The sequence below is a fragment of the Galleria mellonella genome, unplaced genomic scaffold (assembly GCF_026898425.1).
Source record: "Galleria mellonella isolate WM207_F2 unplaced genomic scaffold, CSIRO_AGI_GalMel_v1 utg176, whole genome shotgun sequence".
In the NCBI taxonomy this organism is placed as follows: domain Eukaryota; kingdom Metazoa; phylum Arthropoda; class Insecta; order Lepidoptera; family Pyralidae; genus Galleria; species Galleria mellonella.
The window spans coordinates 1,010,220-1,030,698 of NW_026442019.1; the positions used below are offsets into that span (position 1 = coordinate 1,010,220).

The window sequence follows — 20,479 nt, forward strand, 5'->3', positions numbered from 1 at the left end:
ATAGGCAGTAGCAAACACAATGGGCTATAATGATGAATCCATTTTAGCGACAGACGTAGAGAATCTGTTAATAATTGCTTGCAAATTTTAATTGACGATACCTAAATCATCTTTTGTAATCAATGACGCATGAGGCGAGGCAAAAAACGTTGGCATCATTGATATATAGAGCCACAAAAACAGGTCAAGTTTTTATCAGCTAATTGTCAAATTAGCTGACTCGTTTTTTTATCAGTATTCTGCACACTTACGCGTAAAATGTATCTTGACGTATTATTTAAAAAATAAAATGAGTGTTTACACATTAAAAAGATGCAGAAATTATAAGACAAAATAAACATAGAAGTTATAAAAGAATCACTCATAACTATTTATCACGCAAAATTATATGAAAAATTTGCCCGTTTTTCTCGAAGCATTTCTATGGAGACTATCTATATAAGCATATGGGGTTACATATACAAATGAGGCATTGATAATAGAAGACATATGTATTTAAATTATGCACTTATTTCAAACCAACTAGTTATTATTGTTATCAAAGTTGGCTAAATGTTTTATAAATTAAATATCTATTTAGATACTAGATTAGTTTGTACGATATTTTTTATTCTGATTCATATGAGCATAGACAAAGATATAGACAGCTATTTAAAAAAAAAAACAAAAAAATCTATGTAAAATATATTTATTGTACCTTAATTTCTATTGAATAATATTAACAACAAAATAACTAGCACACAACATTCAACAACAGTCGCACGCAACAAACAACAGACTTTAACATTACATTAACAACAAATGCATTAACAACAAATGCACTTTAACAACAAATTAGATCTTGTGCGAGCCCTTCTTCGTGTGTATTATGGTCTCGTAGACCGGTACCTTGAATGGAACCGGTTTCTCCACAGGTACGATAATGTGCTTGACTACTTCAAAAGGCACTTCCTTGATTTTGGGAACGTGCACCGTCTTCTCTACGGGATAAGGTACAGACTTCTCTACAGGAATGGACACTTCCTTCACGATTGGCACGACGACCGCTTTTGGTACCGGTACCTGTATGGGTATGGGGTGCGGTACCGGTATGATGATGGGCTGGTTGATTTTGAACTCGACGTTCTTCGGAACTGGAACGACTACTTCTTTGTAGTGTTTTATCGGTTCCGGGTTCTCTTCTTCGACGTGCTCGTGGACTGGGTACGTATGGGCTTTCAGCTCGTGACCGCCGAATCCGTGACCGCCGAGGTCGTGACCGCCGTAATCGTGACCGCCGAGGCTGCTCTCGTGACCTCCTAAGCCGCCCCCGTGACCTCCAAAGTCGTAACCACCCGAGAAGTCGCTCGCTTGTAGCTGTAAACAAAATGATTAAGTTTAAGATAGATTGACAATTCCAGAAACAAAAGATTGGTATCTTTTGGTATCTAACCGATATTTAGAGGAAGAGGGGTTATTAGTAATGGAGACATTCGTCCCCGTTGCTAGCAACCCCCCCGTTGCTGACTGGGAGGTCAACCTCCACGCTGTTCCTGGAAACCGTCGTAATTAATACTAGTTGAATTCGTCACAATGGGCTAACTGACCTGCTTTCCTCATCACCTATCATCCCTCACCGGCGGGGCACCAGTGAGCGATGATAGGTGAGGATGAAGCAGGTCAATTAGCCCACTGTGACGAATTTAACAATAAATCAATCACGATGGTTTCCAGGGGGAACCACGAGGAGGTCGACCTGACAGAGTATATTGCTAATTACTTAGAGTAATTACTAACATTCCCTTCTCCCCCCAGGATTAAGGTGTTAGGCCTCTGAACCCTATAATTTTCATTGCCATATCTCACCCTTCAACTTGCATGTCAGTATTTAAGACATGCAAATATGGTTTTAAAAGTGAAGAAATCGTGAAGGAAGAGCAAACACAACTGCTTCACGGTTGAAACACGAATGGAACAGAGGTACTCAAGCAAACGATTTATGTACAAGGTCTTCCTTTGGTAACAATATATTCGTAAGAATTTTGTATCGTTTTTATTTTTAAATTTAACCTTATAAATTTCTCCTAGATGCTTAGTATTAACTATACATACTGGTAACCCGATTTGCTCACACATGGGTAAAATAGCTGACCTATTTTTGGGGTAACATTTGTATGGAGACAACCTACATACATAATCTAAGCATATAACCATTTTAATACTTTTTTAATATTCGTGCAGGCATTTATGACTCTCTTTATGCTTTTCCCGGAAATAAACTGTTAAACTACTGAATTTATTTTTTATTTATGCATAAAGCTTCGTTTCGCGCCAATTTAATAACAATAGAAACGGAAGAGTTAAAAAAAAAGCAATATAAAATCGCTCGCTGCATTCAACTGTTGTGGAGTTGTGAATGTGTCCAAGCTTATTTGTTCCTTTTTACTTTCATAGTTATTATTCTCGCTGGTTACTATTAAATATTTAATTTTTAAAATCATTTTACACACACACTATATTTAGTTCGCAAAGAAGAGGTCGCTACTGCTGCGTTGTTTTTTTTTTAAGTTCTGTTTATAATTGTAGACAATTGAGGTGTTGCGTTCATTTTTTTTTTATTCTGTTCATCTCAAAGGGAAAGGCAAAGGGCTCTGCCCATACAGCTCATGTCTATCGTAATAATTTTTAAGATGAGAAATGGAGTTTAATTGACATGTTATGTGTAGATAACTAATTGAAAATTTCAATATCGAATATAAATAATTAAAGATCGTGTCCCACAAAAAAACCGACTTTTTTGTGTGTTTTGAATTTTTTAATTGTGACAAAACCAGTTTTTTTTATCTAAAAAATAAACTACTAAACTGATTTCCATAAAATTTCTATGAAAGGAATCTGTAAGCATGTCCTTTTAGATAAAAAAAGAATTTTTCAAATAGGTTTACAACTGACGGAGTTATGAGATAACAACCATTAAAACGAATGCAACCGAATTGAAACCTCCTTACACCTCCTCTTTTTGAAGTCGCTTGAAAAAAGAATGTTTTCTATAAATATTTTAGTTTATAGTTTTTTGTTGTTGCTAGTTATTTTTTAAACCTTAAAAGTAATATTTTAGAATCAATAAAAGTATAATATAAGTAATACGAATACCAGAGGGAGACTTTGTACAAAAGTGCTTGGGTACCTCTGTCCCATTCGTGTTTCAACCGTGATGCAGTTGTGTTTGCATAGCTGTGTTTCGGTTTGAAGGGATATGGCGTGAATTTACTGAGTACAGAGAAATAACACCTGAGTCCTCAGGAATGGCAACGCATGGGCGGTATCATGGGCGAAACAGTACTCTGTTATGTCCATGTTACTGCTCATGTCTATAGGCGACAGTTACCACTTTCCATCAGGTGGGCCATCAGCTTGTTTGCCATTCTAAGTTGTATAAAAAAAAGCATATAACAGAAAAAACATTATTTATCGATTTTTTTTTCAAATTGACAACGCCTATACTTAATAGTTAAGCAAAAACGCTGAATAACAACATTTTACATAAATCCATAATAATATACTAATATTATTATTGTGAAAGTGCGTTTGTTTGTTTATAACTTTATAACGCCTTACGACTCACACACACACATATACCGCCACATGGAAAAGAATACAGGCTACTTTTATCCTGGTCAATAAACATATCGTCATAGTCGTAGAATACTGACGGATCTGACAAAGATTACATATAAATATCCGTCAGTATTCTACGACTATGACGGATTCATTGTCACGCAAATGAAGTCGCGGGTAAAAGCTAGTTATAGCAACAAACTACAATAATCTTCAATAAACAAAAACCAATCAACCAATCAAATCCTTAACTTAAGGGATCCATTAATTATGTAAATTCTATGGCGAGTTATATTCGTATGAAATTAAACGTATTAAGTTTTGTCCAATCTACAAATAATTGCCAAACAATAATGCTTGCAAACTTCTGTTTCTTCTCACTTCCCTGCCACCGATAAAGAAGTATTATTCAAACAAAAACCTTACGCGCTCCGAAACAAAGCTGTCTGGAGTCGCTCCTGAGGCTATAATAAAAAAAAAAATATCTCTACGATTTTCCCGCCATGGTAAGCTATGTTTACGAGCTCTTATATTTTCTGTTAGCAAAACATTACGATTTTAGTGTTTAGGGTCCTGTTTTTATGCAGCTTCGACTGAAAACAAACTGACGGGCAAACGATTGGAAGTGTAAACCGTGGTCCATAGAAAATAAGCATTTATAGACAATTTACATTGCATAATACTAATATACAGGGGGGGGGAAGGGATTGTTAGTAATAGAGTTTGACAGCCCCATTGCTAGCAATATGTCTTATAAGGTCAACCTCCATATGGTTCCCCTTGGAAACCATCGTGAACAATTCTTGTTGAATTCGTCACGATGGGCTAACTGACCTGCTTCATCCTCACCTATCATCCTTCACTGGAGCCCCGCCGGTGTATACCGATAGCGCAGATGGGGTTACCATTCCATTATCATCCATTAAAAAAAATACTAATATACATATTATTGTATAGTACACACTCCGATATTATTGGCATTCCTGAGCCTGTTTTTTTTTTGTTTTAATGAAATAGTAACCCCGCCTGCAACGTTGCCAGATTGGGTAATTTCCCCCAATTTTGGGTAAAAATTAATTATTGGAGAATTGATTGCTTGGAGATATGATATACTTTATGAAATTTTTGGAGAAAAGTGAAATGATCTTGAAGCTTGGCGTGAATTTACTGGGTACAGAGGAATAACATCTGAGTCCTCAGGGATTTTTGGAGAGAAATGTGAAATGAGCTTACCACTTTCCATCAGGTGGGCCGTCAGCTTGTTTGCCATTCAAAGTTGTATAAAACAAAATATACAAAAGGCGGCCTTATCGCTACAAGCAATCTCTTACAGACAATTTGGCATACATAGTAAATAAGTATAAAGAGAAAGGTAGATGGCGCAAGTCAGACACCGTAAATATAAAAAAAGTAAACAAATAAAAGGCTAATTTATAATCTTTACTAAACTAGTATTTTTTTTTTTAATGGAAGATAATGGAATTATAGTCTTTACTAAACTAGCATTATGAATGTGATAGTGTGTTTGTTTGTTACGATGGTTTTTCGACCTGGTACGGTATATTGATAGCAATGAGAACTAACCTCCTCATTACCAACAATCCAATTCCCCCCACTGAACTAGTATTATGAATGTGATAGTGCGTTTGTTTGTTTGTTTTTAGCGTCTTAACGGTTTCACTGTACACTATGAAATTTGATATATAGATTACTATATCGGATGGAGAAGCATAAAATTTATTCATTATTTCGATCAGTAAATATATCATTTAAAATTTACTCACATTTCTCCAAGCTTTTTTATTTTATTTTTAATCTACTTAGTATGGCAAACAAGCTGACGGCCCACCTGATGGAAAGTGGTAACCGTCGCCTATAGACATGAGCAGTACCGTGGAAATAACAGAGTATACTGTTTCGCCCATGATACCCCCCATGCGTTGACATTCCTGAGGACTCAGATGTTATTCCTCTGTACCCTGTAAATTCACGCCATATCCCACCCTTCAAACCGAAACACAGCCATGCAAACACAACTGCTTCACGGTTGAAACACGAATGGGACAGAGGTACCCAAGCAATCGACTTTTGTTCAAAGTCTCCCTCTGGTCTTCCTCTCCCTTTATGCACATTCTGTATAAATACTCCTTGTAGACATCTCTACTGTGCGCAATAAAGAGTTTATTATTATTATTGACTGACCCGGCGAACTTCGTTCCGCCTAACAGTCGATTCATTCATTTTTTATTTTATTTTTTTACTATGATACCTACTTAGTTTAATTTTATATTTAGGTACTTATTCCTTACTTAATTTTTTACTGACAATAGCTGTGGTATACACGTGAGCTGCGCGCGGTACTGGGCAGTATTTGGACATTGTCACATTACTTTATTTTTCTATTTTTTTTTATACAACTTAGAATGGCAAACAAGAGTGTATTGCTAACAATGGGTTTATTAGACCCCCATTACTAATAATCCCTTTCCCCCTGATATCCGGTTTAGGCTACTGACGTCTATTTTTATTCAAAATCAAAAAGCGAGAATTTTGACTGTATTCTGACATTAGTCCGATAAAAAATACCTCTTTTCACCGACTTCAAATAAAGAAGTAGTTCCCAAATACATTGTAACTTTTGTATTTGTTACCGTGATGTTAATGCCGTCATTTATAAGCCAATTTAAAAAGTTCTTTTTTTGTTTGAAAGAATACATTTTAATTTTTTTTTTTAAATGTGTTACAATAGAATGGCAACACTGCCGCAATATCGAAATGTATAATTATTTTTATTTCCGCCGTTAATGTCCAAAAAAAAAGGTAAATATAGAAAATCCATTATGTCTTTTCAATAAAAGGGAATACAGTATTACTAAATACATGAAAGGAAGGCATGAATACATATTTAAAACTAGCTCATCTGTTGCCGAACAAAAATAGACCAGAAACGGAGCATATTTGTGTTAGAATATTCGCCCATACGTTCTTTATGGACATGAAGATTCCCTTGAATTTTTAATGCTCAAAGGACATACTATTTTTATGAAATAATCACATCAAAAGATACCAGAATTAAAGTATGTTTCCTTTCATTTTGTTTGCAATACAGGTTTTTGTTAGGCAAAAAGTGTCTTAATTTTAATATTAATGCGTTACTCTTTTATTTTTTATACAACATAGAATGGCAAACAAGCTGACGGCCCACCTGATGGAAAGTGGTAACCGTCGCCTATAGACATGAGCAGTACCATGGACATAACAGAGTATACTGTTTCGCCCATGATACCCCCCATGCGTTGCCATTCCTGAGGACTCAGGTGTTATTCCTCTGTACCCTGTAAAGGTCAGTTAGCCCATCGTGTTGAATACACCTGGAATTCAGCACGATAGTTTCTAGGGGAGACCACGTGGATGTCGACCTGACAGAGTACATTGCTAGCAATAGAATTTTTTTTTAACAGTTACATATTTATTCTCCTGTTCGTCGTACCTGTTGATCATGCTGTGCATCGAAGATGCTCTGCTGCCCTGACTGGTCCGCCTGCTGGTAGCCGAGCCCTTGCAAGTTCATATTGTAGGGCGTCCATTGGGTCTGGTCAGCGAAGGATGTTGCGACTAGCAGCGCGCTCACGAACTAGAAGAAATAAGTTCGTTTATGAGAGGAGACTTTGTACAAAAGTCGTTTGCTTGGGCACCTCTGTCCCATTCGTGTTTCAACCGTGAAGCAGTTGTGTTTGCATGGCTGTGTTTCGGTTTGAAGGGTGGGATATGGTGTAAATTTACCGGGTACAGAGGAATTACACCTGGATCCTCAGCATGGGGGTATCATGGGCAAAACAGTATACTCTGTTATGTCCATGGTACTGCTCATGTCTATAGGCGACGGTTACCACTTTCCATCAGGTGGGCCGTCGGCTTGTATGCCATTGTAAGTTGCATAAAAAGAAATCATCTCTGTAACGCGTTTTAGGAAAAACTTTGTTCAATCTACTTAATTCTGAGTAAGGTATAAGATATTTATAGCGTGTAGCTATAGTCTGGAGCAGCCTTCTCGAGACATTTCAGGGCGCGTGGACACGGGCTATTTATCAAAGATTACTTTACGCCATATTTCAAAAATGTCCGACACTGACTTCGATGTTGTGACCATAAATAGCTTGGGAGAAACAGGACTATATTTCTTGGAAATAATTTTATGAGAAACGTACTGTTCAAGCGTCCACGAATCTTTTCTCTTCAAGGACTCGACTAATTGTCAAGAAATTTGGTTTATTATATATATATATATATATATATATATACTATTTGAAGTGAAGAAGGACTTGGCATACTTCTTATCCCTGCATTCTTATCACGTGGACGTAATAAGTTTAAAAAGAAAATAAATTATTTCTAATACCGATAACAATCAATATTTATGGGGGGAAAAGGATTGTTAGTAATGGAGACTGAGGATCTCATTGCTAGCAATATACCCAACCAGGTCGACCTCCTCGCGGTTCCCCCTGGAAACTATCATGGTTAATTCCTGATGAATTCATCATGATGGGCTAACTGACCTGTTTTCATTCTTATCTATCACCCTTCATTGCTGCACCGCCAGCGTATCCCGTTAGCGCAGGCCATAACATTTTCTGTTTGTGCTTAATATTATGTTTTATGTACAATAAAGAATCAAGAGATGGCGCTAGGTTCGCCCATTGACAGGTAGGATTTAAACATGCAACAGTCGACAAATGCCTCTAACTACCTCAACAAAGATTACTTTCGTGACAATTTTAAGTCTTATATACATACATTCAAGTTAAACTTTAAAAAAAGTATTTATGCCAAAGATGTTAAATTTAATTTTTGTATGTAGTCTATAAAAACGATAAAACTGCAAGTAGAGCGTATCGGCGCACGCGTCACGGGTTTTTAAGCAATTTGGTGCGACCCTAATTTAATTCTTTGTACAGTACATTCTCTCACGTCTATGGGAAACTTTAGCAGTAAATAAAATTGAATATATTTCATATTTGGAGACATATAACATTTAAAATTCTTGACTTTATGTGATTAAATATGTATTTAGGGTTTTATGGTTTACAGGTAGCGTCACGCCGCCTCTATTCAATACATTATGGAATATCCACTATATATGTACACTTATCATTTAAAGTACACTCGATTTGCATTTTTGATGATTAATATCATCATCATCATCATCATCTCAGCCATTATCTCTATCTTTCTCTCTACTATGCATTTGAGGTAGTCACTCCGTTTAGTGGGCGGGGTTGTCCTTCACTGCGTTTGCCCGTACGAGGTCGCCACTCAAGAACCTATATAATTAATATCTCCGATAATAATCATAAAAAAATATCGAATATATAATATTACTGCAATCACTTGAACTTCGTTTCACTGTCTTTGTTGAGAAATACTTTTTATTATTTCCTAGCTTTTACCCGCGACTTTATCCGCGTGACCGGAACAAAAGTCTATATCCTCTTCCATCTCGTATAACACGTCAATATCAAATTTCGTAATGATTGGTTAAATTGTTAATGCGCTACAAAGTAACAAACAAACAAACAGTGGCGTAACAATTGGGTGACAGGGCTGGCAAAATGCCACGGGCCCCCGACCCAAAAGGGCCCCGGCTCAAGAGGCCGCAAGCTCAGATTTTTTTGCATTGTACCTGAGTATTTTATTTTACGTGAAAAGTTTTTCTTTTTACTGATAGGGCCCCATCAAAAGAATTTGCCACAGACCCCAAATGGTATAGTTACGCCACTACAAACAATTATCCGATTCACATTTATAGTAATAGTTCCTTACTTTCGAAACGTCATCATCAATCATCAATGACAACTTGTGATTTAGTACTTTTACAAATCATACTCGAAAATGTACAAAAATAAATGGGCCACCCATTCCTTTCCCGTGGGTGTCGTAAGAGACGACTAAGGGCGAAAGATGGGCAGCAGCGTCCCTCTTAAAACATTTCTAAAAGCCTAACTGCGTTTATCAAGCGTGGCAACTACTGGCAGAACTCCCTTTATGGAGAATGCTTGCATCCAGCAGTGGACAGTTAACGGCTTTAATAATAATAAGATACTGCCCGCATTGTACGCCGGTTTCTCTCCCTGGGGCCCTGAACCCCGACCGACTGTGCTTCTGCCGGGGGTTAGTTGCCATCTCCTCTCCTTAAGAGGGGAGATGTGATTATTTGAAAAAAAAATCCTGCGAAACAACAAAAGCGTGTCACCCTAGTTGACAACACGCTCGCTATCAGCGTGTTGCACGTAGTGTCACGTCGCTCCTGTTTAATATATCATGGGGTTAGCAGCCAGCCACTATATCTGTACACGCATCACTTGCAGTCCACTCGACGGTTCCCATAGATATAATGGGAAAATACATTATCCCTCTTCGTCACAATGACGTCAAAAGTCTATTTTTAAGCGATATAAAAAAGTAGAAGGTACGCAATTCGCTTGTATATATATATATATATGATTTGTACGAAATTTGGTACACTGTTACCTTACCTAGGCTATATCCTAACTTAGCGCATAGAATATTTAATGTCTTAATTCACGCGGGAGAAGCAACGGTATACAAATAGTTCTATTAGATAATTTTATAAATGCCAAAGTTAGTAAAGAAGAATTGATGGATGAATGTTTGTTTCTCTTTCACACAAAAACTACTGAACGGATTTAAATGAAATTTAGTACACAGATAGGTTATATTCTAATGTAATACATAAGATTCTTTATGTACAAATTTTTACGAGTGAAGCAACGTGATACATCTAGTACATAAGAGTGTCATTTCTATCCAGTCTATTTATTTTGTGGTTATATTTTAATGAATATAACTTCATTGGGGGGAAAGGGATTGTTAGTAATAGAGACTGAGAATCCCATTGCTAGCAATATACCCAACCAGGTCGACCTCCTCGCGGTTCCCTCTGGAAACTATCATGATTAATTCCTGATGAATTCATCATGATGGGCTAACTGGCCTGATTTCATTCTCATCTATCACCCTTCACTGGTGCTCCGCCAGCGTATCTCGTTAGCGCAGGCGGGGTTACTACTACATACTATTTTCACCCATTAAAAAAAATTACTTCATTAGCACTTTATAATTGCACGTAAACAATATAATAGGCCATTAAAAATACCATAGACGAACTCGATCAGATATTATGTAAAAACATAATTATAAAATAGTATTTACAAATACTCTTTCACTGTCATTATAATTTATTCAATTCATACACGACGTTACGCCCTAGTAAGCATTCTGCTTATCGGAAGTGACATAATAATAAGCGATACACACAAATTCGTCTTTTATTTTTAACTGAAAATAGACCGGAATAATCTCGCGGTGAGAGGGAAAAAGGCGCGAAAAAAAACTGCACGGCTCCGGTGAATGGGACGTTGCATCACGCGCCACAGATACACGATTCGGTAACGCTCGGCTGTCACGGTGACATTGAATTTTGACATCTGTCAATTTTACTTCCCGCGTTGCATGTTCGAAAGTTAAAGTTCGCTACGCAAATAGAGAAGAAGAATTAAATCGTGATTAAAATAATATTGACTAGTATTCTCGCTAGTGGTGATGTTTTAGACAAGAAAATAAATAATGAAATTCTGCCATGGTATACGATCTGGACAGCCATGGCCATTCTGCCTACAGTGGCTGACTGGTGAGAAGAGATATTAATGCATACTAACGGCCCCATTGCGGGGAGAAAGGGATTGTTAGTAATGGAGTCAAATAGCCCCATTACTAGCAATATACCCTGCCAGATCGACCTCCATGTGGTTCCTCCTGGTAACCATCGTGGCTAATTCTAGTTGAATTCGTCAGGATGGGCTGACCTGCTTTCATCCTCATCAGTCATATATCACTGGTGCCACGCCAGTGTATACCGATAGCGCAGTCGGGGTTACCATACCATTATCTCCCATTAAAAAAACGGCTCCATTGGAGGGAGGGGGAGGATTGTTAGTAATGCGGGCTACCAGTTCCATTGCTAGCAATATACCTTGTCAGGTCGACCTCCACTTGTTCCCGCCTGGAAATTATCGTGCTGAATTCATGCTCATCACCATGGGATAACTGACTTGCCTTTTTATATACTGTTACTGCAGGTGTGGTTACCATTCCATTGCCATATATTAAAAAAAAATTCACGCGCTTAAAAAAGCAGTGACTGACTAAGAAAAGAAGAGAATTATCTCAGTGTTCTTATTTTAAAACTGCCCGTTACTTGGTACGCACATCTCAGCATAATATATCTGTATGAAGTAAGAAAACAAATGAACTATCCAAAGGATTGTCAAAATAAAACACAAACCAGTTTTTATAGTAGACTGTTTTCAATAATTTTTATTTTTTTCGTTTTATTCATTATAATGGGGGATTAAAAAGAAAAAAGAAAAATACAGCTCGAAAATCAAAAAAATAAAATAAATTTGTATGGGAATCGCTACTTCGAAATATTTTTAATAGATAGCGTTGTAAATGATACGAATTTCAACGGGTCGGCTAGTATTTCATATATTTTTTTAATGGATGAGAATGGAATGGTAACCCCGCCTGCGCTATCGGAATATGCTGGCAAGGCATCAGTGAGGGATGATAGGTGAAAATGAAGGCAGGTTAGTTGACTCATCGTGAAGAATTAAACACGATGATAGTTTCCAGGGGGAACCGCGTGCAGGTCGTCCTGATACGGTATATTACTAGCAATGCGGCTGTTATTACACATTACTAACAATTCCTTTCCTCCCAGTATTTAATATTAGTAAGATAAAGATGTACTTATTTTTAACCGACTTCAACAAAAAAGGAGATACTCAATTAGTTTGTATATCTTTATGTTTGTCACCTCATAACTCCGTCAGTTCTAAACCGATTTGGAAAATTCTTTTTTTTATCTAAAAGAGATATATTTACGTGAATTACTCCCATACGGAGGAAAATCGATTGCTTGAGTCCTCTGAATGACCCATTGGTGTTTCAAACAGTGATACAGTTGTGTATGTCCATGGCTGTGTTTCGGTTTGAAGGGTGTATACGACGGTTACCACTTTCCATCAGGTGGGCCGTCAGCTTGTTTGCCATTCTTTGTATAAAAAAAAAATATAAATCAAAATAACTGGTATTGTCAAAATTGAAGTCGATTTTTTTTATAAAACACAATCTTAAACTATCAATATTATTAAGGATAAAGATAAGGTACATATTTTTCATCCACTACATCCCATCCCGTACATTCTGTACAAGTAGGATGTACATAGTTGTATATAAATCTACTTCTTGTAACAATAAAGGCATTAACCCACCCACTATACCATAATTACAACGATAAATAACAAGTATGTACGAAGCGCAGACGGCCTGCTTCTTGCTGCACGGTCCTCTACTCTGTACACGTTATTACACAAGTGTAAACACACGCTCGATTATATGGAACGGAACCGTAACGGTTTTAATAGATGATAATGCAATGGTAACCCCGCCTGTAATAACGATATACGCCGGCAGGGTACCGGTGAGGGATGTTAGGTGATGAAAGCAAATTAATTAGCACATCTTGATGAAATTCAGCATAAGGGTTTCCAGTGGGAAGCACGTGGAGGTCAACTTAGTTGGGTATATTGCTAGTAATGAAGCCCTTAGCTTCAATTACTAATAATCTCTTCACCCCCCCCCCCTTTACAAATTTGAATACTTATATATGTAGAAGCGGCGTCTTTTTTGCAAAAGTCACTAATAACTGTATTACCGTTTTGTAGTATATCAGGTGAGCCGTCAGCTTGTTTGCCTTTCTAAGATACATAAAAAAAATAATTGCATTTTCTCCGACACTTCGTACGCATGGATTTCAAATGTAGGAAAACTAATTAGATCTAGAAATAGAAAAATAAGTTAGATCTTCAAGAATACAACTGTGAAAACCGCGTCTAATATGATGTAGTAGTCATTGTGTGATGCCGAAACAAACATACAGTTAAACAGACAAAATTTCAAAAAAATATTGTTTAACTTCTATTTCTCTTATTATAATCCCTCATATTAACTTTTTCAAAATATTTCCCGTATACAGATATCATCCAGTTACAATTTTATTACGTAAAATTGTGTTCAAACCGAAACACAGCCATGCAAACAAAAGTCTGAAACACGAAACATAAAATCTTTTGTACAAAGTCTCCCTCTGGCGTATATATACAGATATTATCCAGTTACAATTTTATTACATCGTGTTCCTAAAAGTCTAACATAAAATCTGGTGTCTGTTTTATCTTGATCCGCTATCTAAAAGTCTACTTTATTGTTTTTTTTTTACTTCTGAAATCTACGCGCACGAAATAGCGAGTAAAAAGATAGTTTTATAACAAAAAAAAACCGCAACATCCAACGTCCTCTTTGTGAAACAAAATGATTCCGCGTTCTAAATTCAAATATTTTTCTAATGTGTCTATGAAAAATTTAATCTCATATTATTATTAATTTTAAGGACTAGCAGTAATCTTCGTGAAATTCAGATTCAGAATGATTACTAATCACTAATAATTTTACGCACTTTTTCGACCAACTTCAAAAAGAAAGAGATTGTCAATTCAGCTGTATTTTTTTAAGTTTGTTACATCATAACTCCGTTAGTTTTCAACCGACATCGAAAATTATGTCTTTTTCTAGCTAAAAGGATATACTCGTACTTACAGATTAGTCCTATAGAATTTTTTTTAAAATCGGTTTAGTAGTTTAATTTTTAGACATAGGTTTTTTCACAATTAAAGTCACTTTTTTTGTGGGACACAATCTTTAATTTTTGCGATGCAAAGTTTTCCAATTTGTCCCGTATGTTTACACAACATGAAGCGCATTGTCGGATATCCGTGATATATGTCTTTACTGATATTTAGGAAGGCATTATGTGTTTCTCTAATATCTAAAACTACGTAGCAATTATTTTAGAGTTTAACCAGTATTCTTATAGTTTATTGTGTTCAGACTCATCTAAACCGACCCGTAGAGCCAGTGTTGCCAGATTGAGCATTTGTTTGCAAAATTGTTGAAGAAATTTTTGAAGAAAAATGAAATGAGTTTCGAGAAAAGTGAATAATTTTTTTGGGCAGCTTTGATACTTGTAAAGTATATAGAAATATCGAAATGAGATCGACGAGAGAAGGAGAGGATAAGATAAGTTATTGATAGGAATAGAAGAAATGTCCTTATTTTTCGTCATTAACTTTGTCATATGATAAAATGTAGTGAAAAATTATACGAGTTTGTAATTGGGTAAAAATCATGGAAATTTTATCGATTTGAATAAAAAATCTTTTACGTTTGAATAAATCTAAATCGCATCTGGCAATCATGTATAGAAGTTATATTGTAAACTATTATATGAATAATAGTTATTATCAAAGATTATTTGATTAATTGAGATAAAGTCTACAAGTAAACCTAAAATTTAAAATGACTGGTTAAGCCATTACAGCGGCAGAATAACTAAACTAAATAACTATACTTAACTAAGTAAACAAGCCAAGAGATAACAAACAAACAAACTCACTTTCACATTTATAATATCAGTAAGGATTCTCTTACTCTTTCACCCTCATAAGAAACTAAACATGGACACAAAGTACGCAAAAATGGCACGTTAACCAACAGTTGACCGATCGTTTTCGCGGCGTTTTTTTACACTCAACGCTCCATCTAATCGTATGTATATCAGATATTTCACATAAAAAAAAAACATGGTAAAAAATGTAAAATCACATTCCGACCTTTTTTTCGAGCACAATTAATTAAATTAATATATTAATATATAATTAATGGACACAACTCACATATGTTTGGAACGAGCACATTTCGATTGTCGTCAACAACACACAGTCAATTGATAACACTACAGACTTAACGGACATTTTTATAGTGAAGTGACAGGCTGTGTTCATTTTGTTGTACTTACCAATGCCAATTTAAATTGACCCCTTCCCTCTTACTACTATTTGTATAGCGTAGCTCAAGTTAAATTGGACTATTATATCATAGATTTACAATCATTCCTAGATACTAAAAACTGTTTCTTTTGCAATGTTTTATATACATTGCTCGATAATTTAATGATTTATTTTTCAGTATAAGTATTGAGACGGCAATGTATTTTAGATTTTGAATTACTTCGCTCTTAGAGAACTGTGTTAGTTCCGCGATTTGTTTTTTTAACCTCATGTTTTGGTTTTTGGTTTTTTTTTCGTCGGTAAATGAATGGATCGGTGTATCGGAAGTATAGTATGTTGAACTAAATTTATTTTTTATATAGAGTACTAACAAACACGTACTATATGTAAAAGTTTCTATGTATATACAGCCATAGATTAAATTAACAATTTGAAAGAAAGAAAAAAAAATTTGAAGATATTGCTTCATTAAAAATTGCCAAATATTCTATCGTAAATATAAGACAAACAACACAAAAGAATAAATAATAAAAGAAAAACACTATCAATGGCAAAAAAAATCTGTCCAGAATTGGCAAAGACATCGCGTAATATATACGCAAAAAAAATCAAGCGAATTTAGACTAGCATGCAACGGTCCGTCCGTCCGTCACGTTCATGAAAATTTGTACAGAGATTTGGATGTTTGTTACCAAATCACCCTTAAACGGCTGGTTGGATTTGAATGAAATTTTGGTGCACAGATAGAGCACAGAGTAGGACAAGCATATTCATATCCTAGTTCACAAGAGTAAAACCTCAGTATAATGCATATGTCTAAAAATTAAATTTACTAAAAGTAATTTTCCTTCATCATCGCCTTCATCATCATCATCATGTCAGCCGTTAACTGTTCTCTGCTCAACATTATGGCCCTTAACCCTTCTTTGCATACTGGTGGAAATTTCCATCATAGCATTGAATGCCCAAAAATTATATAAAAGAACAAGTTCACTTTAAGTTGATCGTGTCTGGATACCTTTTTAATGTCCATTGCAGAAAAAAAAACATGGCTGTCAAATTTATTTTTTTAACCATTTTTCCTTTAATTTTGAACATGAATTATATTACCTTAATTTATTTCACCAATAAAAAAAAATCATGCAAAGAACCGTTCTTCTTAAGGAAGGTTCAGACATACACAAGACATTTTATTTATTTACTTTAACTATAACATTTAAGTCGATTGGTACACATGTATGACTGTAACTACTAATGAACTGTCAGTTTTCTCATATTGGGTTTGCTGGAAGAAATCTCTATTGGAGATAAGCTCGCCTTTGTGCACTGTTATGTTTGTTTTTACATTTCAATAACCTTTTGTGTACAATAAAGAATAAAGATTTTTCCAGTAGTTGCCACGTTTGGCAGGCGGGTTGGGAACCGCAGTTAGGCTTTGGTGGTTTTTTAAGAGTAATGCTACTGCCTATCCCCTGACCATTAAGTTCTCTTAGTCGCCTCTTACGACACCCACGGTTAAGAAAGGGGAATTTTTATTCGAATCAACTTAATTTTAAGCCTTTTTCAATTATATTTCTAACCAACTCAATTCGAAAAAAATAATTTTAGTTGAAAGATATTGATAAAAAATTTGGTTAATGCTCTTTTAAAAAAAAACCTCTGACCTAGTCGTGCTTCTGTTGTGAAGCTGTTTCGGTTTGAAGGATGGGATGTGGCAGTGAAATTACAAGGTACGAAGACATAAAAGGCCGGCAGCACACCTGCAATGCCGCTAGTGTTGTGGGTGATCATGGCGGTAGTCACTTTCCATCAGGTGAGCCGCATGCTCGTTTGCCCCCTTTATTGTACAAAAAAAAAAAAAACATAGCACCTTAAAGGTTCAAGAATTGTAATGCATAGGTCGTGATATAAAATTCTCGAGTGGCGACCTCGTACGGGCAAATGCAGTGTAAGACGATCCCCCACTCGATGGAGTGACGACTTCAAATGCACTGCGAGAAGTCAGTGGATGCAGGTGGCTCAGGACTATTCTTTGTGGCAATCTAAATAAGAACTATGATACGACACGACGAACTTATGAACATTATAATAGAAGGTAAGATAGAAGGAAGGAGGGGGAGAGGGAGACCGAGATATAGTTACATCAGGCAGATCAAGGAAGGAGTTGGTGTCGTGTCGTAGGTGAAGAGACTCGCTGACATTCAAGATGTAAAGAGACTCGCTGAAAATCGTAGTGAGTGGCAAGAGCTCCACCGACAAGAGCGCAGCTCTTAAATAGGATAGATAGAAAAGTCTAAATACGCCCTTCTTTAATAACCCCCATGCTTTAGTCTGTAGGGAAACATCGGCAGGTAAGTCATTCCACAACAATCTAAGCGTTTGTTTGTAAAGTATGCTAGTTCTTGTTATATATATATTATTATTTTTTATTTATATTAACTGTAAAATAAAAATGCCGTCTGTTGACTTGATGTATTATATATATATATATATATATATATATATATATATATATATATATATATATATATATATTTTTTTTTTATTTTTTTTTTATTTTACAATTAATAAAATATAAATAATAATATATAATAAGAAGAACCAGCATATTTTACAAACAGCGTTGTTGCATAAAAAATGGTATAAAATCATAGATATAAAGAAGTGTTAAGTAACAAGAATAATTATTTGAGTTCACTCACTTTTTTGCTGTCTGTACTAACGTAACCGCAATATAAAAATAATACCTAATATCCGGATTTATATGGCAACACATTTGCGGTTGTAAATACCTCATGTTTATAACTTTACATTGCGACATACATATGTATACTTTGTACACATATTTATTCGTACACATATAATTTGTTTAAATACATTTTAATCCGACCACAAAACAGACCAGAGGGAGATTTTGAGGAGAGAAAAATCGTGTGCTGGGCACCTTTGTCCCATTCGTGTTTCTACTACGAAGCTGTTGTGTTTGCATGGCTGTATTTCTGTTTGAAGGGTGGGATATGGCAGTGAATTTACTGGGTACAAAGGAATAACACCTGAGTTCTCAGGAATGGCAACTCATGGGGGGTATCACGGGCGAAACAGTATACTCTGTTATGTGCATGGTACTGCTCATGTCTACAGGCAACGGTTACCACTTTCCATCAGGTGGAACGTCAGCTTGTTTGCCATACTAAGTTGTATGAAAAAAGACAGTGAGAGAGATTGTTAATAGAGTTAAATACCAGTCTCATTGCTGTCAATATACTCTGTCAAGTCGAGCTCCACGTGGTCACCCCTGGAAACCATCATGCTAAATTTCAAATGTATTCATCACGATTGACCATCTTTGCCTTTTCATTCTCACATATCATCCTTCACTGGTGCCCCCCAGCGTATACCGTTAGCACGGGCGGGGTTACTATTTCCATTAAAGATATAAAAAAGTCCATATAGTCCCCCCTTGGAAACCATCGTGCTGAATTTCAGGTGTTTTCATCATTAGTTTACTTATAAAAAATAAAATTATGCTCCACAAAAAGCTGACTATCTATAGGCGACAGTCACCACTTTCTATCAACTTGTTTACCATTGTATGTCACATAAAAAACACTAACTTGACAACAGGAAACGCTATATATAGCGTATCCTGTTGTCAAGTTAGTATTCAGTTTTAAGTGCAGACGTTTCGACCCACACAATTTTGCAACCGACTTTTGAAAGGAAGGAATTTATTTAAAGGAACACCAACAGCATATTGCATTATAACATATCTCTCTCTCTCTCTCTTCGTCCTCTTCATTACTGAAGGTCGTGTCCTTGAAAGGTGTCTGTTGCCTCTCTTATGATGTTATTCCATTTCGCACGGTCTTCAGCTTCTCGCAGGGCAGCTGCAATTGACAGTCCCGTAACGGCGGTTACTTGGTCCGACCGTCGACTAGGCGATCGTCCGCGTGGTCTTTTCCCCTCTATCTTGCCTACAACCATTAGTTTGTCAAGATTGTCGGACTGTCGTCGAGCAATATGACCGAAGTATCCGAGAATCCTCCGATAGCAGACTGTCGAGAGCCTATCTTTTATGCGTATTATAACATATATGACAAACATTAAATACAATACAGTATTAATGCACATGCCTATTGAAGGTATTCACAGCATTTACTTTAACACATTTTTTTTTCTCAATTCTCAATCACAATTCGAGATACTCAAATCGGTTGTATTTTTTTATTATATTTGTTACCTTATAACTCCGTCAGTTACGAATATAAACCAATTTGGGAAAACAGCTTTTTTATCTCAAAGGTTAACTTGCAGATTGTTCTCATAAAAATCTTAACGAAATTCAGAAGTTTAGTTTTTAAATAAAAATAACTAGTTTTTCCACAATCTTTAATTATGTAATAGAATATTCTCACAATACTTAAGTTGAAAGAAGTGTTGCCAGGTGTCACGATTTGCGCGGGACGTCCAAATTTTCAGGGGTCTGGGGACGCGTCCCTATTTGTACCTGATCGGGACGCTAAATGTCCCGATTAATCAAAAAATGAAAAAGTTTTTTCATAAAAAAAAATATATTTACGCTACGTATATTATATTTACACTTAAAGTACGATTTAATTTTATAATTTGTACTTGTCCAGCAACACTGATCACTTGTTATGTAAGATTAAATACATATTTAATTTAGGTTTCCATTCGTGTTTTTACCATGAAGCGATTGTGTTTGCATGGCTGTGTTTCGGTTTGAAGGGTGGGATATGGCGTGAATTTACAGGATACAGAGGAATAACACCTGAGTCCTCAGGAATGGCAACGCATGGGGGTATCATGGACGAAATAGTATACTCTATTATGTCCATGATACTGCTCATGTCTAAAGGTGATGGTTACCA

At 35.9% G+C, this 20,479-nt stretch overlaps 1 protein-coding gene across 1 annotated transcript; it reads right to left on the bottom strand.

The window, feature by feature from the left end:
* Window positions 1-678: 678 nt before the first annotated feature.
* LOC113511433 (uncharacterized) lies at window positions 679-15,540 on the bottom strand. Its single transcript, XM_052893518.1, has 3 exons — window positions 15,474-15,540; window positions 7,088-7,231; window positions 679-1,356 (listed from the first exon to the last, which is right to left on the bottom strand). The coding sequence occupies exons 1-3, from the start codon at window positions 15,492-15,494 to the stop codon at window positions 835-837; spliced, it is 687 nt and encodes a 228-aa protein (XP_052749478.1). The 5' UTR covers window positions 15,495-15,540; the 3' UTR covers window positions 679-834.
* Window positions 15,541-20,479: the final 4,939 nt, after the last annotated feature.

Excerpts from the sequence above, each read along its gene's own strand:
- LOC113511433 (XM_052893518.1), bottom strand. The coding sequence starts at position 15,494 with ATGTGCTCGTTCCAAACATAT. Across the intron at positions 7,232-15,473 it reads TGTGCTCGTTCCAAACATAT|TTCGTGAGCGCGCTGCTAGT; the intron begins GTGAGTTGTGTC and ends TATTTCTTCTAG. Across the intron at positions 1,357-7,087 it reads ATGCACAGCATGATCAACAG|CTACAAGCGAGCGACTTCTC; the intron begins GTACGACGAACA and ends TTTTGTTTACAG.